Source organism: Notechis scutatus, chromosome 11 (genome assembly GCF_049901735.1).
Source record: "Notechis scutatus isolate UNSWTSFEM ecotype Mainland chromosome 11, rNotScu1.2, whole genome shotgun sequence".
NCBI classification, from domain to species: domain Eukaryota; kingdom Metazoa; phylum Chordata; class Lepidosauria; order Squamata; family Elapidae; genus Notechis; species Notechis scutatus.
In genome coordinates this window covers 7,492,717-7,517,335 of record NC_142019.1, presented here as the reverse complement: position 1 = coordinate 7,517,335, position 24,619 = coordinate 7,492,717, and the positions used below count along the sequence as shown (strand labels likewise).

At 43.0% G+C, this 24,619-nt stretch overlaps 1 protein-coding gene across 1 annotated transcript; it reads left to right on the top strand.

Moving 5' to 3' along the window:
- Window positions 1-5,417: 5,417 nt before the first annotated feature.
- GLDN (gliomedin) lies at window positions 5,418-24,366 on the top strand. The gene is made up of 10 exons (XM_087972688.1): window positions 5,418-5,829; window positions 10,286-10,337; window positions 11,347-11,364; window positions 11,994-12,092; window positions 13,104-13,250; window positions 13,488-13,631; window positions 17,638-17,721; window positions 18,117-18,242; window positions 20,072-20,222; window positions 23,502-24,366. Exons 1-10 carry the CDS (start codon window positions 5,464-5,466, stop codon window positions 24,013-24,015), a joined length of 1,701 nt encoding a protein of 566 aa, XP_087828814.1. The 5' UTR covers window positions 5,418-5,463; the 3' UTR covers window positions 24,016-24,366.
- The last annotated feature ends 253 nt before the right edge of the window (window positions 24,367-24,619 follow it).

Sequence of the window (24,619 nt, the reverse complement as noted above, 5' to 3'; positions counted from 1 at the left end):
ATAATGAATAGCTTGTTCCCATCCCTCTCTTTTCATCCTGCTCGATTCATTCACATGAATCATGTCCTTTCGCTCACTTTGATTGCTCCCTCTGGGTTCTCCTCTGATTCATTTTTCCTGTCCAGAAACAATCCTGTAGTTGTTCAGAGAAATCCAGCAGAAGTTTCTGGGGGAAGCATCCTTCGGGGGCCAATGAGACGATCGTTTTCTTTCAAGCTGTGTGCCCATTTTTTTTTTTGTGTGTGTGAGCATGTTTTCCTGGCACTTGGGCTATTGAATGCCTTGTTTTGTGTTGTAGAGTCCAAGGAACTCTTGTCATCACACACACACACACACACACACACACACACACAGACAGACAGACAGACAAAGAAAGGAAGGAAACAGTTACTGCGGTGTCTCCAAAAGATTTGCAAAGCTCTTTGTACTTAGTATGCACAGTACACATGATTGGGTGGAAATGCCTGAAATTTCATTGAAAAATGAACCAGGTGTGTTATTGTTTGTTTATTTTTTATTTTTTTAAAAAGGAAAAGGAATTGGTTCATTACCTTCTTATTGGCTGGACTTGTGCAACACAGAGTCATTTGGCAAAGTCTTCCTTTGATGAGGCTTGTTGTAGATTCCTCTAGATTTGTTCTAGATTTCAGGAACCTTGCATCTTATCAAGAATTTTGTTTCTGCAGCCTAGGACATCTGGAGTCAACAGAATTAAAGATGGCAGCCTAGGATGGTGCAAATGGTGTATGCACCGCCACCTCATTAAAAGGGGCGGGGTTTGATTGCCTTGTTTAGGCTGCCATTTTGACTCTTTGGACCTATGCATTTTCTATCCTCCAACTCGTCTCTGTAGCCCTTTTCGGTCACAACACCTCCCCAAAATGTCCATCTAATTGATTTCCCATGGTTATTGTTTAAAAATACATTTACATATTTTGTGGGGGTTTTACAAAGATAATTTGTGGTTTATATGTTAGCTTTTTCCTCCTGGTTGCAAGATGTCTCTCTAGCAAATGTTTGCTAGCATGATGTATCTAATGGAAGAATAGAATAGAATAGAATAGAATAGAATAGAATAGAATAGAATGGGATAGAAGATGGGATAGAAGATAGAATAGAATAGAATAGAATAGAATAGAATAGAATAGAATAGAATAGAATAGAATAGAATAGAATAGAATAGAAGATGGGATGGAAGATGAGATAGAAGATGGGATAGAAGATAGAATAGAATAGGAATAGGAATAGAATAGGAATAGAAGATAGAAGATAGAATAGGAATAGAAGATAGAAAAGGAATAGAAGATAGAATAGAAGATAGAATAGAATAGAATAGAATAGAATAGAATAGAATAGAATAGAATAGAATGGAAGATGGGATAGAAGATGGGATAGAAAGAATAGAATAGAATAGAATAGAATAGAATAGAATAGAAGATGGAATAGAAGATGGGGTAGAAGATAGAATAGAATAGGAATAGGAATAGAATAGGAATAGAAGATAGAAGATAGAAAAGGAATAGAAGATAGAATAGAAGATAGAATAGAATAGAATAGAATAGAATAGAATAGAATAGAATAGAATAGAATAGAATAGAATAGAATAGAATAGAATAGAAGATGGGATAGAAGATAGAATAGAATAGAATAGAATAGAATAGAATAGAATAGAATAGAATAGAATAGAATAGAATAGAAGATGGGGTAGAAGATAGAATAGAATAGGAATAGGAATAGAATAGGAATAGAAGATAGAAGATAGAATAGGAATAGAAGATAGAATAGGAATAGAAGATAGAATAGAAGATAGAATAGAATAGAATAGAATAGAATAGAATAGAATAGAATAGAATAGAATAGAAGATGGAGTAGAATAGAATTAGGATTAGAATAGAATGGAATGGAATAGAATAGAATAGAATAGAATAGAATAGAATAGAATAGAATAGAATAGAATAGAATAGAATAGAATAGAACAGAACAGGAATAGGAATAGAATAGGAATAGAATCACAGTTGGAAGGGACCTTGGAGGTCTTCTAGTCCAAACCCCTGCTCAGGCCTGACACCCCATACCATTTCAGACAAATGGCTTATCCTTAAAATCTTCCAGTATTGGAGCAACCACAACTTCTGAAGGCAAGTCGTTCCATTGATTAACCATTCTAACTTTCAGGGAATTTCTTCTTAGTTCTAGGTTAACTTATCTCCTTGATTAGTTTCCATCCGTTGCTCCTTGGAAAAGACCCTGATGTTGGGAAAGATGGAAGGCAAGAGGAGAAGACAGCAGAGGATGACATGGTCAGATAATGTCATTGATGCAAAGAACATGAGTTTGGACAAACTCTGGAGGACAAGGGAGCCTGGTGAGCTATGCTCCACTGGGCCACAGGGTTGCAAAGAATGAGACACAACTTAGCAACCAAACAACAACAAAATGTATTTATTTTATCATATTCATATAACTATCTATCTCACCTAGTGGCTCGCAAATGATTATCCATCCATGCTGGCTGGGCTCAGATATCCGGCCAGTCCAAAACAGAGTTGGCTTATTTAAGATTCAGTGTATGTCTGGGTCAGAGGTGGTATTCAGCCAGTTCTGACCAGTTCTGGAGAACCAGTAGCGGATTTTTTGCGTAGTTCGGAGAACCGACTGACTGACTGGCCCCGCCAACCCCATCTATTCTCCGCCTCTTGCATCCCAGCTGATCGGCTGGGTCTTCTTTTGTTGCCGTGCACAGAAGAATGGGGCTGGAAAGCAGGTTATTGGGGTGGGGAGAGAATGGGGGTTTTGCAGTATCCTTCCCCTGCCACGCCCACCAAGCCACACCCACCAAGCCATGCAACACCCACCAAGCCACGCCCACAGCTGATCAGCTGGGTCTCCTTTTGTTGCCCTGCACAGAAGAATGGGGCTGGAAAGCAGGTTAGTGGGGTGGGGAGAGAATGGGGGTTTTGCAGTATCCTTCCCCTGCCACGCCCACCAAGCCACACCCACCAAGCCATGCAATGCCCACCAAGCCACGCCCACAGCTGATCAGCTGGGTCTCCTTTGGTTGCCCTGCACAGGAGAACGGAGCTGGAAAGCAGGTTAGTGAGGTGGGAGAGGGAACAGGGATTTTACAGTATCCTTCCTCTGCCACACCTACCAAGCCAAGCCCACAGAACCAGAAGTAAAAAGGTTGGAATCCCACCACTGGTCTGGGTCCAACCTTAAACTCGCTGTTGGTTCGCTCGCAACGGCCCTTGAATCCTCAGAATCAGCAGCCACACCTTTTAAAATTGCTCAGCTGCTTGTGGGTATGGCACAGATGGAGGCTTCAGTGTGTCTCCTCGCCTCCTGCTATGCTCCAAATGCTAGAGCTTCAAATTGTTGAGGATGTTTTCTTTCGGCTATCAGGTGCCACACACTTAACAAAAAAATCAGCTCCGTTCAAACCCTGAAATCTATTTCTTAATTGTCCCCCCAGAAGACCAGACAATGTTCGTGGAAAAGAAGTGGAATCAGCCAAGCAACATGTTTGTCTTTACAATCTACGAAAAGGTGAAGGAAAACAAACCAGTGCAGTATTCGCCTGCTTCTCTCCTCCTGTAGCAAACTAATAAAAGGAGAATTATTTGTTAGCACAGGATTGAAACGAAGGGTCCTTGGTGCTCCCTGAACTGGCCTGGTTTTTTTTTTGGTTTTTTTTTGCAGATGTTTCATTGCCCAAACTAGGTAACATCATCGGTGCTGTCCCAAAGGTGCTTTTTGCAAGAGGCAACTGGACTTTCTGGTTTTTCTTCGAAGACGTTTCGCTTCTCATCCCAGAAGCTTCTTTGGCTCTGAGAAGCAAAAGGTCTTCAAAGAAAAACAAAGGCAAAGTCCAGTTGCCTCTTGAAAGAAAAAGAACACCTTTGGGACAGCCATGAACCTGGAGAACTGAGAATCTCCATAGACAATCATCAGTGCTACACTCACTAGCACCTAGTTGGACGATAGATAGATAGATAGATAGATAGATAGATAGATAGATAGATAGATAGATAGATAGATAGATAGATAGATAGATAGAATTCTTTATTGGCCAAGTGTGATTGGACACACAAGGAATTTGTCTTGGTGCAAATGCTCTCAGTGTATATAAAAGCTACAAGTGATTAATAGAATAGAACAGAACAGAACAGAACAGAATAGAATAGAATAGAGAATAGAATAGAATAGAATAGAATAGAATATAGGAATAAAATAGAGAATAGAATAGAATAGAATAGAATAGAATAGAATAGAATAGAATAGAATAGAATAGAATAGAATATAGGAACCAAATAGGAATAGAATAGAAAATAGGAATAGAATAGAATTCTGTATTGGCCAAGCGTGATTGGACACACAAGGAATTTGTCTTGGTGCAAATGCTCTCAGTGTCCATAAAAGAAAAGAAACATTCGTCAAGAGTCAAGAGTCAAGAATCATCAGGTGCAACACTTAATAATGGTCATAGGGTACAATAAGCAATCAAATCACACTAGGAAACTGTCAATAAAAATCGTTAGGATAAAAATCGTTAGGATACAAGCGACAAAGTTACAGTCATACAGTCACAAGTGGCAGAAGATGGGTGAAAGGAAGGATGGGAGGATTAATAGTAATAGTTGTGCAGACTTAGTGAATAGTTGGGCAATGTTGAGGGAATTATTTGTTTAGCAGAGTGATGGCGTTCAGGGAAAAAACTCTCCTTGTGTCTAATTGTTCTGGTGCGCAGTGCTCTAAAACATCGTTTTGAGGGAAGGAGTTGAAACAGTTTATGTCCGGGATGTGAGGGGTCTGTAGATATTTTCACAGCCCTCTTTTTGACTCGTGCAGTATACAGGTCCTCCGTGGAAGGCAAGTTGGTAGCCATTGTTTTTTTCTGCAGTAATGAAACGTTTGCAAGAAAACGAGCAAGCTCAGAGAGCGCCAAAGGACCCCTCATTTCAACCCAGAACTACCAATATTCCCCCTTTTATTAGTTTGCTACAGGAACCATTCACACGCTGTTCCTTTTGCTTGGTTGGGGCTTAGCCGGTGGCAAATCCTCATCCGCGACGACTCCTAAACCGCGCTTAGCGCGCGTACCCAACTTCGACAAACTGCAGTTCTTCAGCAAACCATGGTTTAGACTCGCCGGTCGTGGTTTCACCCTTCTCAAGTTCACCGTGTAGCAGCCGGACTTTGGGTCCCCTAGAGCTCCGGAGCCTCGCCCGCCTGCGCCCGCCTGCGCCCGGATCCTTGCGCGCCTTTGCAGCCGGGAAGGGACGTGGGCTGCCGGGTCGGCTCCCTGCCGTCTCCAAAGGCCGGCCGGTGCTCCTGGCACCCGGGTGACTCAGCCGCCCACGGGCCAGAAGAGCCGCCCCGGGGCCGAGCCGCAAGCAGCAGCTTCCCCGCCCTGGGACGCGCACACAGCCTCTCTCCGGCCGGCGCCAGGAGCAAAGAACCGCGATGCAGGGCCAGGGAAACGGCAGCGGCGGGGCTGGCCGGGCGCTGCGCTGCGCTCTGGCCGCGGCCGGGCTGATCTCGGCGCTGAGCGCCGTCGGGACTCTCTTCTTGCTGGCCCAGTGGCGGGAGCTGAGCGAGGCGTTGCGGGAGCTGCAGGAGGAGGCGAGGCAGCTGCGGGGACCGCCGTCCTCCGGGGGCCCCGCGGCCGCGCTCCGGGCGTTGCTGGCGCCCACCGCTCCCACCGACGGCGCCTTCCCGCCGGCCGGCCGGGCTAAGCGGAGCCAGCAGCGTCGACGCGGCCTCGCCAAGGGTCACCTTCGAGCGGAGAGCGAGGACATGCTCATGCTGATGACTTACTCGATGGTGCCGGTAGGGGCGCCCTGGGGAAGGCACGGGGGGGGGGGATGGGGGGGGGGGTGTTCCTGGGCTTACAAGTGGGGCCCGAAGCTGGTGGTGGGGAGGTTTTCCCTTGACTTTGCCTCTTTCCGGTGGGCGACCGTTGCCCACCCTGCCGTCTCTTGAGTAGGTCTGGGGGAAATGTCTCAAGGCGGCTGGACAGCTCTGGGACCAGTTGCGGCGTTCTCCAGCTGAATCAGCTCCAGGTTTAAAAGGGGGTGTTTCTGAACTAAGGAGAAGACTTGGGTTCTTGGAGTCCCAGGGGCTCTTCAAACTTGACAGCTTTAAGACTTGTGGACTTCAACTCCCAGAATTCCTCCTCCAGTCGTGTTAGCTCAAAAATTCTGGGAGTTGAAGTCCACAAGTCTTCAACTTGCCAAGGTTGGAAACTCCTGTCATGAAAAATACTCCAGGAGTTAGAAGCCACCACTAGACATTCTCCATCCTTATCTGCCATTAATCAAAGTTCCAAAACTAGGGCCAACAGTAGCTAAGCAGCTAATGATCATCTAAGTCAGGGGTCTTCAAACTGGACAGCTTTAAGACTTGTGGACTTCCAACTCCCAGAATTCCCTCTTCCAGTCATGTTAGCTCAGGAATTCCGGGAGCTGAAGTCCACAAGTCTTGAACTTGCCAAGTTTGAAGACCCTTGAGCTACAGAAACCCAACTAGGTCAACCTCTTTCTTACATCTTGGCTTTGCGATAGATTGTTAGTGTTGAAGTTACTCTAAGTTAGCTGTTTTTCTGGAAGAAAATCATAAGTAACCTGTAAGCGATCGATACTCAATAAGGAACCAACGACGTTTGTTTCTAAAAATGGTCAGCAATGATTGTTCATGATACTCAGCAGCTCACTCAAGAGTCAAATGAATGGGCTCAAATCTTCCTATTTTGGACATAGTATTCAAAGACCCAAGTCTCTGGAGAAGGCTCTACAGTTGGGAAAGATGGCAGGAAAGAGAAGAAGAGGATGACCAGAAGCAAGACTCAGCACCTTGGAAGAGCTGAAGGACAAGTTAGGTTGCCATGGAGAAAAATCCCTCTAACTTTGGCAATATTAGTGGATAGTGGAATAGAAGACAAAGATTTGGAGAGGACCACGAAGTATCAAGATCTGAACTGAAATTGAAAGATTATGGCATACATTGACCATGGTGTCCCAGTGGTTATTGACACATTGGGTGCCTATACTAAAAAATACCTTAGAAAAAGGGTGTCCAACCTTGGCAACTTTAAGACTTGTGGACTTCAACTAACCAGAATTCCCCAGCTGGCCACGAAGCCCACAGGTCTTACAGTTACCAAAGTTGGACACCCCTGTCTTAGACAATCTGTGCATTGACAACATTCCCACCTGCCAATTGCAAAATTGCACACTGTTTGAATCCATACTCCTACTACGCCAATGCATTACGACATCCTAGGTTCTTGGGAGGAAATCTCGGGTGGGTGAAGGCCAACACCAGCTGAAGAACTGGCACGTGTGACTTCACCTTGTGATGAACAGAGAACAATAATCCCAGAGAGAGCTGGTGATATTTCTGTTCTATTTTTTTTTTAAAAGCAAGCTGCATGGAGGTAGACCATAAGTTGAGCTTGGCTTCAAAAAAGACTTCTCTTGCAACCCTATTTCAGGTTTTGCGCCTTTAGGCTTCTATACTTGTCCCAAAGGTGCTTTTTCAACAAGTTACTGGACTTTCTGGTTTTTCTTTGAACACGTTTCGCTTCTCATCCAAGAAGCTTCTTCCGTTCTTCTTCAGCAAAACAAAACATTTTCAAAGAAAACCCAAAAACTCCAGTTGTCTCTTTAAAAAGCACCATAACCTGGATGACTGAGAATCTCCATAGATATTTAGCTATGACCTTTGGACCAGAGCTGAAGACGCTTCTTGGATAGGAACCTCCGTAGACATTTAGCTCTTACGCTTGTGCTTCATCACAAAGTAACGGGATCGTAGGATGAAGTTGGCCTCTTCCAACTTCAATATTCTTTTCAATATTGCCTCTTTTCTCGTCTTTTCAATAGCAGTATTGGGGCAAAATCTTGAGATGGAGATAAATGCCTGAACAACAGAAAATTAGGGCCTTTTTCTCACTGGGCTGTCTCTGCCAAAGTAATGCGAGAAGATGCAATTTCTGCCCCCTCTTTTTTCCCTTTTTTTTTCTTTAATGACTCATAGAGTCCTCATCATCTTTTTTCGGGGTGCAATAAGCGAGCAATTAATCTCTCTTAAAACCTTGCTGTGTGTTTGTTGAGAGAAGAAAGGCATAGGGTGTCCCTGTCTTCACAATCAGGCTTGCTTTGAGACTGGAGGACATGAAACAATAAAATAAAATAAAAATCGGTATGATTAACCATTGTGGATAAAATGAAAAGCCCAGAGAGTGCAGAACAAATGGAACACATTGGACATTCGGGATTCGACATTCATCCATGCTGCTGCTGCTGCTGCCATTCATTTTTCTCATTCATTGAATCAAACTTACATGAATGCATAATTGGTTTTTTTTTTCCTAAGCTGTCCACGGTCCAAGATTCTGAAATAGGTTTGGGCTCTCCATGAATGATCAACATTGGAGGACCCACTGCTTTTACCTGCTAATTTTTCTCAATCATATTATATTGTCTTCTTTGTGGATGGAGAATCGGAGTCCAAGAAGGCTGTTATCCCATTCTTACCTGTTGCTTGCAGATGGGTGTCTCCTTAAGTTGCACAGCTTTGGAGCTGTAGGGTCCTACAAGCTTCCATGTTGGGAGATCTAGATGGAGATGGACAACTTTTTTAAGGTGGTGTGTCCCATCTTTGGCCTTTGAATGCTACATTCAGGGCCAGACTCAAAAGTGAGCAGAGGTGGGACAAAGAAATGGGTGAAGCCAGGGCTAAACAAGCTTTAATTTATTTTCAGGTCCAGTTAAATGCACTTATATGATTGGACCTTGTATGCTCATGACCTCATGCAATCATACCTACTCGATACCAGCGACAGCATCTTTTGAATCTCAACCTTGACGACTGTAACATCTCCATTCCCACCCCACTCCAGGGGAAGGATTCCATTCCCTCCCCACCCCACTAACCTGCTTTCCAGCTCCGTTCTCCTGTGCAGGGCAACAATCAGCCGGGACTTGGGAGGCAGAGAATAGATGGGGGCGGGACCAGTCAGAGGTGGAATTTATTTATTTATTTATTGTCAATGGCTTACAAGATAATAGGTATAAGTAAAAACATAGTTATGAATACATGGATACATATAAGAAAAGTAAAAGAAAGAATAGGACAGGGACGGTAGGCACGTTGGTGCGCTTATGCACGCCCCCTACAGACCTCTTAGGAAAGGGGTGAGGTCAATAGTAGACATAGTTCTCTGAACTACTCAAAATTTCCACTATCGGTTCTCCAGAACTGGTCAGAACCTGCTGAATACCATCTCTGCATGGCACAGCGGATTGCCGGGCACCAGCTGTTTAACGCAGAGAGATTGCTGGAGAAGGTCAGTAGCAAATGCTCTGCGCGCACGCAAAGCGTGCATTCACTGAACCATTTGTTACCCTGGTTGAATCGCACCCCTGATTAAGGACTTCTGTTCTACTGTTCTAGCTTGCAAGCTTGCAGTGGCAAAGAATAGGTTAGGTTGAAGGTTACAGGGTGCCATGCTCCTAGCCACAACCACACAAGTAACAACCGTGGAGTGTTGATAGATTTTATATGCTCGGACTGGGCAGAGTATGGGAAGTAGATCGTCCCTAATCACTAATGACTGGTTTTAAAACCATCTGTCTTTCTTTGCTTGGTCTCTTCACCATGGTCTCACAGGGGAAGGTCAACCTGTGGCCTCACTCTGAAAGTTAGTCTGGGTCACATTTTGGAACATGAGCTCTGTTCGTCATCCTCTGGGACTTTGCATTTTTTTCTAAGTGTAAGCAATATTGTTTGCACAAAGAGCAGACTCGCTGCCTTCCTGAAAGTCTCATCTGATCCTTATGGGGTGGCCATGAATAGAGAGAGAGAGAGAGAGAAAAGGAGTTTTAGAAACCTTTCCCCCTCTTTGCCAGCACGATGCAGAAATTGCTCATTCAGAAGCCTCCTGGAGCTATTAAGGCTCATGGAAATTTTAAACCGTCTTTGCTAGGAATTAAAATTAAGACGAAATGTATTACATGTAGGCATGTGTCTTTCTAAGCTGGAAGTTTCTAAGAACAGGGCTGTAATCTGAGAATCCTTCTTTATTTTAATCTATATTCTTTTCTTTCTTCACCCCAAAGATACAAAAGAGGAGTATGAAAAGATCGTGAGATTACAACCCCAGGCCTACAACTGTTAAAATTATTTCAGTGTTAGGAATCCAAATTTAAATTCTCTGAAATTTCCTGGCAAAGTACAAATCCTGTGCAATGCAGGTGACCTTTGAAATGTCTTCTTATTTTAGGTCCGGGTAATGCTTGAGTTGTGCAACAGCACAAAAGGAGTTTGTCTAACAGGTAAGGGAATCAATGATGATGGTCTTGAAGGAAATAATTGATTTTCCTGGGATGTGTGTCATGCTCCAACCTGATCTCTTTCAAAAAGAGTTAACAATATGTTCTTAGCTGGAATCGGCAAGGTGTACCCAGTGTCTAAATGGCTCTTGAACCTGGTTGGGCTCATTAAAATATTTCTCTTGTTTTCTGTAAGATGTTGGCATAGTTCTACATCTAAGCTTTGTGCTCTTGGTTTAGTATTCAGTTGTGCGATGGCTTAGCAGTTAAAGATGCTGAGCTTGTCAGCTGGAAAGCTGTCAGCACAGGTTCGAGACCCAAGTGCCATGGGACAGGGTGAGTTCCTGTTACTTGCCCCAGTTCCTGTAAACCTAGCAGTTTGAAAGCATGCAAATGCGAATAGATAAATAGGTACCATTTCGGTGGGAAAGTAACTGTGTTCCATGCACCTTTGGCATATAGCCAAAGTGGCACACAGAACCATGTCACCTGGCATGCACGGCATCACCCATTCCTCTTCTAGATTTCTGGTGCACATGTACGTATGATGATCAGCTGGCCTTCATGTGTGCAGCAGTGCTGGAAACCAGAAGAGCTGGTCTTCCGGTTTCTGGCATGCTCATGAGCACCAGCCAACTGATCGTTGTGCGCACATGCATGCCAGAAACCAGAAGACCAGCTGGTCGGTGTGCATGTGCATGCCAGAAACCAGAAGTTGATTTCCCAGTGCACGCATGCCCCCCTGGGCTGCTCCTCTTCCAGGTTGTGGCCTCGATGAGTGTGTGCGCGCTCTCTTTTCAGCACATCATCGAGGTTCGCCATCACTGGCATATAGCCATGCTGGTCACATAACCATGGAAAATGTCTTTGGACAATGCTGGCTCCCTTGGCCAAGAAATAGAGATGAACACCATGCCCTGGAGTCAGACATGACTGACAGGGAAATTTTTACCATTTATCTTTACTTTATGCTTGGTCTTGATTTGTAATTCTTTGTTTATTCTCTATTTAGGTCCACCAGGATTATCAGGTAATATATATTTTCTCTTCTGGCTCTATTATCTTGGTCTTACTGAAAAAAACAACCCTAATATTAAAATTCTCCCCTGTTTATCCAGCTTTCTCACTTTGCTTCTCATTCCTCTATGATTTCCCCTTTGCTGAATTTTCAATTGGAAATTTGCTAGTGTTGGCCACTTGGAACTCCAGAATGAGCCTTGGATGTTAATAATTTTATAAATAAGAGTTTTTATAAAATATTTTTTATAAAATAAGAGTAATGTTATTGAGCCATGGGTAGGTTTGATCACAACTTAACCTGCTGTTGGTTTAGTGTAAATCAAACCCTTGCAACTGCTGAACCATGGTTGATGGCTTTTGATGTGCTCTATGTGTAAATCCTATGAGTTTATGCAATGTAACAAACCATGGCTTAGCCTGATACAATAACCAAAGGATTGGGGGCCTGTTCAGATGACCTTGGTTATGATAGAGAAATGGGCCTTTCCTCTTGCCTTTCCCCCGCGACCATTGTTTGTGAAGCACTAATATGGTCCTATGAGCATCTTCACTGGAATGGAACCTCCTTCTGTCTCTGAGTGTCCAATTTTCTGTTGGCCAGAGACAAAAACACAAAAAAATATTATTTGACTTCATCAGGTCCCCCTGGAATCGATGGATCGCCTGGTTTGAATGGATCTGATGGTGCTCCTGGGATTCCTGGACAAAGAGGTGAACCAGGAAAAAGAGGGAAAACAGGTATATTCACAAAACACGAGTGATGAAATTGATCTATCTTCTCTTCTCCAGCTTAATCTTTGGAGCCATTGAGGAGTTTCAGGCAAATTATATCTGGTGATTTGATTTTTCCCTCCGAGGCCCAAGTAGGGCTGATATTGACAATCCACATTGTCACAGATCTTGGTCTATTTGGGTTTTTTTCAGACTAGATTGTTGCATCATATGGAATGAGATTTATTTATTTACTCCTTACATTTTGTACATTGCCCATATCACCTCAGTGACTCTGTAACAATGAGGTTCCTCAAAGGATTCGTTTGGTCCAGTACCTCAGCCAACATAATTTTGCCTGGGCTTTAAATGAGATGCAGCTTAGCTGGAATCTGGTTTAGACATAGCATTAGACGTTGAATGCTATGCTCCTCATGATGAGAAGTTTGAGGTATTCTTACTAAGTGATCAATACTTGGGTGTTTTCAAGGCAGTAGCAAATTTTTTATGGGTAGCCTTAACTTATAGAAGCCCTTTGATGCCTTCAAGGAATCCTAAAGGTGATTTTTCCAAAAGGCAATTGGACTTTCTTGGTTTTTCTTCTTTGAAAACATTCTACTTCTCATCCAAGATGCTTCTTCAGCTCTGAAGAAGATTCTTGGATGAGAAGCAAAATGTTTTCAAGGGAAGAACCAAGAAAGTTCAGTTGCCTTTTGGGTAAAGCACCTTTGGGACAACCATGATCTGCATGATTGAGAATCTCCACAGACACTTCAAGGAAACGTTAATTTCATTGGATTTCTTCCTTTTATCTATGTATGGTATATATTGTTTCGTACATATGTATTAACGTGGATATTTTTTTAAATAAATTCTGTAATGGTTTTGACAATAAGTCAACAAATAAATAAATGAATATTTTCAGGGCAAGCAGGGTAGGGAAACTACCGGGGGGTTGAATTCAGGTCTCTTTGGGATTGCACCGTATTCTCGTCTGCCTGTCTCTTGTGGCATTTAATGTTCTCCTGTGTTTTCCAGGACCTAAGGGCGATCCTGGAGAGAAAGGTGAAAAAGGAGATCCTGGCGAAATTGGTGCACCTGGAAAAGAAGGGGGACGAGGTGAAAAGGGCTCCAGAGGGCCCAAAGGGGACAAAGGAGAAGCAACCAATGAACTGGTTTCGGAAGGTAAGGTGAAATGATGGTCTACAGAAAACACATGTGGTAGCAGAGATGATCTGAAGAGAGCCTTAATGGTGATGGAGAGGCCCACCTTGTTGTTATTGATGGGTTCTGATGCATTCTGGATGGAGGGAGAGGAGACGAGTATAGCAACAAGCAAAGCTTCCAAAATTACTAGTGACCTTGAGCTTCCTCTCAGAAACAGTCATTCTTTCCTCACCATTTTTTGATTGGTGCTTCTAGGTGAGAAAGGTGATCCTGGTCCCCCGGGACCTCAGGGACCACCAGGACCTCAGGGGCCACCAGGACCTCAGGGGCCACCAGGAACTTCAGGGAAGCGTAAAGCCAAGTCCCAGGAGGAGAAGATCTACAACACCGAATGCACAGGTGAGTGTTTCTGGATGCTAACCAAGGGCCATCTTCTGCTTTTTCTCTCTTCCATTTTGTTTCTGATTCAAATTTGAGATAACCTGTTGTTCATTTGATCTAGACCAGAACTCTCCAAACTTGGCAACTTTAAGACTTGTGGACTTCAACTCCTGGGAGTCCACAAGTCTTAAAGTTGCCAAGTTTGGGGACCTCTGATCTAGACTATTGTCTTCAGGTCAAAACAAATGAACCTCTTGAGCTATTTCTCCTTTCAAGCTTTGATGAAGTTCGTCTGCTCTTTCTATGTCTGGATCATTCCTTAGGTAGCTCCAGGGACGTATCTCCGTCTTCCTCCCCACCCCACAAAAAAATCCCCCTGAGTTTAGTTCTGCTATTTTTGGTGGCTCTCACCTTTTTTGTCTTTTTTTCCCCTGAAGGTAGCCCCTGCTTATTTTCTACCCTGTGAAGTGGGTACATGGCCCTCTTCCAATGCTTGGAACAGAACGTGCCATTTCAAGGATGCTGTGGGGGGTGGGAATGTTGCTTTCACCCTCTCCTCTATGTACTATTTTGGGGGCTGGCTGATTAGCTCACCATGGAACTGCCACCCCTACTGGTTCCATCTCCTGCTGTGTCTAGCTTCTGTCTTATCTTATGTGACAGAGGAGAAGATAATTGGGAGTGGATAAGGACTTGAGCTATCATTTGCAAGGTAAGCCTTGATTTGTGAGGGCTCAAATGAACCCAGAGAGATGCTTAAATCCATCTCTAAGCTCAGAAACGGAGAAACAGAGCACAGAGTTTTGTATTCAGGCTTGATCCTAGCTAGTTCAAGGACAAGCTGGATAAAACCTGGCATGGAACTCTGGAGAATCTGATTTGATGGAACGGCTGTGAAGATGGGGCTACTGAGAGTTGGGACTGAATGATCTACTTTGGTTCAAAGCAGAGTTCTTCTCTAGTTCTTCCCGTTGGCTCTTTTGCTTGAAGTTACCAACTTCTGAAGACCAGAAATAGGATGTGAGAGAATTGTAGATTGTACAAACTAACTTTTCTCCTACTTTGAAGGGATCTGAACTAGGTTATAGCACCAGCATTAGAGGTCTATTTGGTTTGAACCTCCAGCCTCACTTGTGAGATCGAAAGAATATTATGAGTAAACTCAAAATTGGATAAAGCAACATCTCCTCCCCCCATTTTTTTTAGGCTGAAGAACAGTTTTTTTTTTTAAAAAAAAACAAGTTTTATTTTCAAGACAAACAATACATAAATACACATAAACACAAAACATAAAAGCATAAAAATTCTCTTTTCTGAAAGTTGCTTAGTCCCGGGTTAAAACTCTTGGTACAGACACAAGTTCAGTTTCATATTCATTTTACATACCATTTCATATCTTATTAACATTTTCAATTTTCTATATAACTTCTCCTCTCCTTTAAATTTTCTCAATTTTTTTTCCTCCTCTCAATTCATATCCTAATATTTATTATTCTTTGTCTGTTCTATTCCAGCCAATCATTTATTTTTCTTCTTTAAAAAAAAGAAGAAATACTTCTCCTGTACACTATATGGAGATGATGCCTTTATCTTTTTCCCTTATATTTATAGTACCTAATATAAAATACATAACATACATTGGGATTCTGTCTGGTACATTCTAAAATTATACTATATTATCAAAAATAAAACAAATCTATTCATTAATATTGATATTCATTCATACCTTAGATGTTTAACTCATTACTTTTCAATTAAATCACATACTTTTATGAGAGCCCTATTTTCCATAATTATCCCCCCCCCACATCACATATTATAGCTCAATATTTCATTGAAATGTTCCTCCTTCTTCTACTTCAAATCTCATTTCACAATTTTTTTTGCTAGTATACCATGTTCTAATCATTAATTTTAACAATCATTTATATCTTAAACATTTTATCCATTTCAATTGAATATTATGCCTTTGTGGGAACACTTATGCTTTCCACGATCATTACCCCCCACATCACATTCTTGAATCATATTTCATTACAGTAGGCTGAAGAACAGTTTTGATGGGGAACCAGGGAGGTTTTGGATGATAATACAACCCTTAGAGCAACCTCACACAACACCTAAGGGTGCTTCAAAGTCTGCTTTGTGAGAAGGGGACTACTTGACAATGTTCCTCTACAGATGTAGGGATTCCTGTTCTCAAGGAGAACATAACTACAAGCTGTTCTGCTCTTTTACAAGGAGAGAATGCTGTGTACTGTGAAGTAGCTGCAGTAGGTTTCAGGGAGCCTTGCTTGAAACAATACGGCTTCTTCACCCTGAACTCAAGGTGGCATGTGGGGCAGGAAAGCTTATCTAAGTATGAAGCTTGCTTCTGGTTTGAGATTTGTGGACTTAGTGATTCCTAGGAGTTGGAAGATATCCAATGGAAACATGGACGGCCTTCATTTTTTTAAAATTGTTGTTAAAGGTTATGGCAAGTCACAAATCCTGTTCTTGTCTTCATCACAAATGCTAGTTTGGACCTTGACTTTTTCCACACAGAAAGGTTAAAACCTTGGTTTAAGGGGTGCTTGTCTGCTTTCCTTAGGAAAAGGAACTGTGGAAAGAGAATAGAATATAGAATAGAATAGAATAGAAAGAAAGAACAGAATAGAATAGAATTAATGAATAGAATAATAGAATAGTTAATGGAATAGAATAATTAATAGAATAGAACAGAACAACAGAATAAGAGAAGAGATTATGAGAAGAGAATGCAGAATAAGAATAGAATAACATCAGGATCATGTCACTATTATCCCAATCAGTCAATCAGAATAGAGTGGGAAGGAACCTTGCAGGTCATGTAGACCAACCTCCTATACCATTTCTGATAGATGACAGTTCAGTGTCTTCTTGAAATCTTCAGCAATGAAGCTCCCACAACATCTGAAGAAATATCACTCTTCTCCAAACACACAGTTCTGCCACAAGCCCAAGTTTCTAGGGTTGAGTAATCAGGAAGAAGTTCTCACTTAATATGGTGAAAGGGGTAAACAGGAGTCCTTAACCTTTGAATTGTGAGCTGAGACACTATTGGCTTTGTCTATTGTGTAGCTTATAAGTCTTAACCTCCAAACGAGTAGCTTAAGGACCCTTGAACCCCTAAATAACCATCAAAATAGGTCTTGGCCTCACCAGATTGTGGTCTTGGCCAAGATGAGGTTGGAATCTTGAATTCATTCTCTACTCCCAATATGGATGTGATAAGGGAAGGTATAAAAGAGCATTAGATAGACTATCATCAGTGATGAACATTGATTAAAAAAGAAAAAGAAATCTGAAGAGTTGAGGGTAAGGAAAACATTTTAAATAAATATAATCATTTAAAAAAAGTTTTATTGATTTTCTGTTGTTTAGATTTTGTTAGTGCTTAATAAACACCATGTTGTCTGGGTTATTTTATTTGCTTAGCAGTACAGATTATATTCTTTTTCTCCATCCCTTTCTCCCAACCACTGGTAGAATAAGTTCCATGTTTGATAATATTCTGTATCTTCTTTCTGTTTAATCTTCAAAGTGAGTCTTTCCATTTCTGCATAATCGGGTATCTTCCTAATGATCTCTTCGTCTCGTGGAATTCTTTCACTTTTCCAATATTGCGCAAATGTAATCCTCGCTGCTGTTAATACATGCAACATTAAATATATATATTTTTTTATCAAGTTTTTCTGGTGTTATACCTAATAGAAAAAGTTCAGGTTTAAAATCTACATGTTTTCCTATCATCTTTCCTAACCACTTATGTGTTTTTCCCCAATTTTTTTAATTTTTTTTGCTTTAGCACAGGTCCACCACATATGGTAATATGTGCCTGTGTTTTGGTTACATTTCCAACATTTGCTAGACATATTTGTAAACATTTTAGCTAACCTAGCGGGTGGTACTAATCATTTTTTAGCATCATGAAACAATGCCTTTTTTGGGAGGGGGGCAAAGTTCAGCCACAATCTCTGCTTTTCTCTCTTCTCCATGGTTTTAGGAGAGGCTTGTAGCATTCCAAATGATGATACTCTCGCCGGGAAAGCCAAAGACTCAGCCCATCTCTATCAACGCAGAAAACCCGGTAAAGTAATTCATTTCCAAATCCTTCTTGAAAAATTATGAGGGTTTGCCCAGTTTCATTTTTTTTTTTTTGCTTCCAGTTCTGTGGGCGTGGCTTGGTGGGGCGTGGCAGGGGAAGGATACTGCAAAATCCCCATTCCCTCCCCACCCCACTAACCTGCTTTCCAGCTCCCTTCTCCTGTGCAGGGCAACCAAAGAAGACCCAGCCGATCAGCTGGGACTCGGGAGGCAGAGAATAGAGGGGAGGCGGGGCCAGTCAGAGGTGGTATTTGCCGGTTCTCCAAACTACTCACAATTCCCGCTACTGGTTCTCCAGAATTGGTCAGAACCGGCTGAAGACCACCTCTGGGTTTGCCACCTGCAGTCTATTGTGCTGATTTCTCCTCTCCTTGTTAGAAAACATGATCGAGTCTATTGGGAGCCCTGAAGAGATTGTCAAGCTGAAGCAAAGTTACGGAGCATGGATGGTAGATCTCGGAAACCGCACCGATGAAAAGATTTGGATCGCTGAGCATTTTACGGGTAAACTTGGAGTAAACCTGCTTGGTCTTGTAAAACAGGACATTCAGTTATGCTTTCAGAATAGTGTTAGCGTTTAGGCTTATATGCCAACCCTACAGCATTTTACAGCACTCTCTGGACAGTTAAGAGTAGTATGCAATATGAAAATAATGTAGAAGCGTTATTTGCACATTGTCCCTAACAATCTGGCTCCTTGTTTTACGGGCCTTGGAAGGATGGAAGGCTGAGTCAACTTTGAGCCCTGTCAAGATCGAACTGCTGACTGTGGGCAGAGTTTGCCTGCAATACTTCACTGTAATCACTGCAGCACCAGGAGGCTTTGGCTGTTTAGAAGTCATGTTAATATGCTGTCCTTTTTCTTTAAAAAAACCCAAAACCCAGGGATTCAAATACCATGTGTCAGGATTCCAACAATCGCCCTAATTAATTAATTAATTGACAATGTACCTTCTTTTAAAAAGGAAGATAAATTCTTAACGGGTGTGAAAATGGGACAATGCAGACCGTGCCCAGATTCACTGATGCTGCTGTCCTTAGAAAGTTAAAACAAACCCTACATTTTTCGGATGGTGATCTAAGCCGTGGATCTGATGCTCAGTTTCGCTCTTTGTATTCATTCACTGGGCTCATGCATCACTTGAGCCATAATTTGTTTTTTTGCCTTGAAACACTGAGTGAGCCCATCCATGGGGGCTTATGAACCGTGATTTATGATTCAGCATGTTGCATGAAGTCAACTAATCAGGATTTATACAAGAAACCCTGGTTAAACATAACGGATAAACCTCACCAATGGGATTTATCCAACTATGATTTATGGCTTAGCATTTATGATTGTATTGTGCCAGAATTGCGTAACTCCAGTGTGGCATAAATGCTGTCATCTGTGACTTATTGGACAAATCATAGCCTTGTAAAATATGTGAAGCTAGACAGTGTGAAAATGTACATTAGCTGCTTAATCCTGGTAGGTGAGCTATGTTTGCAAGGTTTTATAATCCTGCCTTTCCCCCAGGAGCTCAGGATAACTTATATATATATAGAGATCTCCTTTCCTTTGTGTCATAGTAACAATCAATCTGCTTTGTAGGTAGTGCTGTGAGAGATTGATTTGGCCATAAGTCATTCATGAGTTTCTGTGGTTGTCAACCTTGCGACGTGGCCGACTTTGGAAGCATGCTCAGATGCCCAACTATACTTTATGAGACTGTTCCCAGGGGTGGGCTTCAAAATTTTTAGCAACGGGTTCTCTGCCTGGTTGCTGGATGGGCGTGGCCTAGTTGGCCTCCTGCACTGGGGTGGGGGAGGCGTATTTGTCCTCCCTGGGCTCCGGAGGCTTTCCTTGAGCCTCCGGGGGGGCGAAAACCACCTACCTGGGGGCCGGAGGCTCTTTAGAAGCCGGAAACAGGCCCGTTTCCGGCCTTTTTGAACTTCTGGGAGGCTCTTTTTTTGCCCTCCCTGAGCCTCTGTGCGTACCCTGCACTTACTTGCATCCAAAATGGGCCATGTGGGGACTTCTGGGAGGGGTGGGGCAAGGTGGGCAGGGCCAGCCAGGAGTGGGATTTTGGGGGTTCTCTGAACTGCACAGATTCCTAGCTAGGGGCTCTCCCGAACCCCTGCGAACCCCCAGCAGCCACCCCTGACGGTTCCCCTCAATTGTCTCCCAAGGCCAATCCCACATACCATTGGATCAGCTGAGGGAGAACTTGAAGTTGAAGCCTTTCTTGGTCTAGAGGAGACCAGCAGCTTATCTGTTACACTGTATTGAGTTAGAAAAGCCTAGGAATGTCAATGAGCAGGTACTCAACTTTTGCACTTTGGGTCAACAGGACACATAATCAAGGAGTACCAGGACCTCAACGCATTGTGGGATGGTAACTACACCACCATTGAACTGCCCTGGTCATATTATGGATGCGGCCATGCCATCTACAACCATGCTCTGTACTATCAACGGGTGGGACGCAACATTGTTGTGAAGTAAGTAGCAATGGTAGCTTGACCTTTGCGGATAAGGCAAGAAAGGTTCTCTGGAAGGAATCAGGAGAGAAAACCAAAGAATTGTTTAAGCATTGGAAAATGTTCAGCTGGTGAGTCAGAGAGGTCATCGGGTAGGGGATGTTCATATACCATCCCATTCAGGGTTACCCTAGCAATGGGATTACTGCAGGATAAAGTATCTTAACTTATTGCACCTCTGTATGGTTTGCCAATTGCACAGTGGCAGGTAGGACAGTGCTCCAGAGGGTTAATGTCATTGCCCAGAGGATCATGGGTTGCCTTCTCCCCTCTTTGGAAGAGCTTTATAGCTCCCACTGCCTTAAGAAAGTTCAAAACATTCTTAAAGATCCATCTCATCCTGGAATCCCGTTTTTTGGAGCTGTTACTACCTGGCAGATGGTACAGGACAATAAAAACAAGGAAAAAATAGGCTGAAAAACAGCTTCTATCCCAGGGCAGTAGCTCTATTGAACTCTGCTGTATAGTGTAATATTAATGCAATGTCAGGGGTTTTCAATTCAACGTATAGAATGTGAAGGATGTGTGTTTGTGTTCGTTTTCATGGTCATGATGTGCACTGAAGGTGGTGTTTGATTTCGTTGTACGAGGTGCAATGACAATAAAGTAAAGTAAACTAAACCAACATCACACACCCCCCCCCCAGTATTTCCAGGTAAAACAAAACCATGAGGAGGTGTTGCTCATCAGTGTGGACAGTACTGGGAGTGTTGGTCAGAATCAGTGTGAGGCAGCTTTTCCTGTTCTTGTTCTCTTGGATTGTGCGGCCTTCGAGAGGTCATTTCTAGGTTTGTAATTCTGGGTCCCTTTGCCAACTGAAAAGCCATGTGTTTGTGTAGTATTATTGCTTCCTGCTCTGCAGAAATTGACATTGTGTTAGAATCTGGACGTCTTCTGGGGCTAGATGGACAAATGATTGAAAGAGATTTCTTCCCCCAAATTCAGGCTGGTTCTTGATCTATAGAACCTATGGATCTCCTTCCAGAAGTTGTGTCTCTGTTGGCTTGTGCCCAGAACTCATCAGCAACTGCCACATGTTCACCTGTCTGTCCATTAAATTGTACATTTGCTTAGGCAGAACAACATCCTTTGTTCCTCTTATCCCAGAGCTACCAAAGACCCATCCCTTTTTTTAAAAAAAACATTGGGTTGACATTGTACAGTTGATTCAAAGTTCCATGTAACAAACAGGGCTGTCCATCTGGTTGGAAATGTGTGGGAGCTGAGATAGCTCAAGAGCTCTGGCCTAGCGCTGCTGGCTCACAAGGTCTCAGGTGCAAAGCATGAGTAGTTTCCCCACTTCCTTGCCTTTGATGTGTGAGCCAAAAACAACATTGCCTAGTTTGAAAGCAGGTGTGGGTTGCTCCTCACTCTCTCTCTCCCCTTGGGAAGGGGGCCACAGCATGGAAACGAAGGAGGGTCTTGAGAGCCTAATTTAGAGCTTAATTTATTAAAAGGCAGGCTTGATCATTAAGCAAAATCTTTTAGTTATCCCTGGCTCTCTAAAAGGGGGCTTCCGATTGCTTCCACGGAAGAAGTGGCAGACAGGAATTTTTGGCTAAAAATTGAAGCAGGAACTTTTTGCTTGTTGTTTGGATGCACTGAAAGACTGGGGTCATCTCAAAACTTGCAACATTTCTCCCAGAAGACACAAGAAGAGAAGATGGGTGAAGGTTTGGATAGGAATTTGACTTTATTTCAGATGTTTAGCTGTCCTCCAAGTGGTGGTTTTTTGTTTTTTTTATGAGCATAAAATTTTCCCTGCTGTTTCTCACCCCGCCTCCCTTCCATGAAAGGACCCTTCTACCTGATTGTCATAATGTTTCTGAGCTGTTTTTCCAGTTGGGAGGCAAGAATAGCTACTTCAGCTGGTGGGAGTTGATTGTGCAAATCTTCCCGTCACTCTGACGTCCACCTGGCTGCCCAGAGAGCCCAGTCTTGAAAAAGCTCCCAAGGAGGAATTTCCTCATTATGTTTTTCCTTGGGATTTATTAGAAGCGTGATAAGCAAAGGGAGAGGATAAATGCCGTGACAAACAGGATATTCATCCAGACACCTGGATTGCATTGACAAAAGATAAATGCATGAGACTTTTCCTCCCACTTCCCTTTTCTTTGAATGGAAATTTCAAAAGCAAAGTTTTTCAAGAAGGAAAAAGGAGGATTTCTTTAGTATTTGCTCTTCCCTTCCTTTCCCATCTTCCTGAACGGTGTACAGTCTGTTTCCCAACAATTGAGGCTTCCAGATATGTGGACTTCCCTTCCGAGGATCCTCATCAATGTACATGCTGGTTTGGGAATTCTGGAAGTCAGATAACAGATAACAGATAATCAGAGTTGGAAGGGACCTTGTAGGTCAGCTAGTCCAACCCCCCGCCCAAGCGGGAGACCCTACACCATTTCTGACAAACGGGAGTCCAATGAAAGTCTCAAGTGATGGTGCTCCCAACAACTTCCGAGGGCAACTTCTGTTCCATGGGTTCATTGTTCTCACTGTCAAAAAGTTTCTCCTTATTTCCAGGTTGAATCTCTCTTTGTTCAATTTCCATCCATTATTCCTTGTCTGGACTTCAGGGCTTTAGAAAATAGCTTGACCCCTTCCTCTCTGTGGCAGCCCCTCAAATATTGGAACACTGCTATCCTATCTCCCCTGGTCCTTCTCTTCCCTAGACCAGCCATGTCCAGTTCCTGTAACTGTTCTTCATATGTTTTAGCCTCCAGTCCCCTAATCATCCTGGTTGCTCTTCTCTGCACTTTTTTTTAGAGTCTCAACATCTTTTTTATAGTGTGGTGACCAATACTGGATGCAGTACTCTAGGTGTGGCCTTACACCTACAGTCCATACATATCTAGAAAGTGCCAAGTTGAAAAACTCTATTTCATTAGACAATCTGTAAGACCTTTCTTATTGCGATTCTATGAAAAACAAAACCAATATATTCAGATTCCTTATTGCCCTTCGCTTAAACCTAAAGAAATCAGAAAGGAATTTATGTGAGGTGCCTTTGTTGTGTTTTTCATAAGTTTTGAAAACCAGGGTGCTGTCTTGTTCTCTTGGATCAAGGATCTTCAAACTTGGCAAGTTTAAGACTTGTGGACTTCCAACTCCCAGAATTCCTGAGCTAACATGACTGGAGGAGGAATTCTGGGAGTTGAAGTCCACAAGTCTTAAAGCTGTCCAGTTTGAAGACCCCTGTCTTGGATGATCATTCTCAGCTCTTTTCCGCCATCTTCTTTGCAGGTACCACTTTGAGACGGGCATATCCAAAGCACTGTTCATTGAGAACTCTTGGTACTATGAGCGCATGTATCTCTTCAGCACTTCCAAGTCGTATTTCAGCATTGCAGTGGATGAAAATGGTCTCTGGGTGATGTACCTTTCCTGGCCTGATGCGCACATCATGGTGGCAGAAGTCGATGAGGAGACATTTTCTGTATTGCGGCACATCAACACCACCTACCCGCAGTCCAAGGCTGGCAATGCCTTTGTGGCCGGCGGGGTGCTGTATATCACCAATAAGAACCACATGCATGTGGCCTTCGCTTTTGACCTCTTGCGCGAGAAGCAGCTGGATGCCCGCTTTGAACTGAAACTGTTCCTTTCTTTGGAAGGGTTCGAACAGAAAGTGTCTCCTGGTTCAAATGCGACCTTGGTACCGGTGTTGGCCATGCTCTCCTACAACTGGTTGAATAAGCATCTACATACCTGGGAACACGGGTTTCTGATACAGTACCCTGTCCACTTTCTCGTCTAGTGTTGGACAGCCTTTGAGTCACCCACACCTCTACGGAGGGCTTTTTTTGAGAACCTCTTCAAATTTCCATCTCCTGTTCAAAAAATGTCCAAACAAGGAGTGTATCGGGATACAGATTACAATGGCTGGCGTGTCCATTAGTTAGATCTGAGGACCATGCTTTCAAAGTTGAAGGCAGCTCTTAGCACCCTGGAGTGCTGCTGGTCATCTCTGGTTGTCGGTTGGTTACAGAGATGAATCTGCACCCACCTGCTCATGTTAAGGCAGTTATAACAAGAATTCCCTATTAATGTACCCTGCAATCCTACTGTTGCCTGATATGAAAATAATACAAGACATGTTGTCCCGTATTTGTGTCATTCCTTTGCCTTCCTCTGTTTTTGTGTTTGTGTTTGCTGCAAAGACCACATGCACATACACACCAACGTGCAAAGCCAACCTTATGATGGGAGAGAAGCAATAATCTTAAAGTGTTAGTGGAGTGCTCTGCATAAAGATGCTCTTCTCACCCAGGGTATAAAAACATGTTGGGCAAAGCAAATTTTGCCATCACATAGTTGTACTCACATGGGATAAACACACAAGTGGTGGCTTTTATGGATCG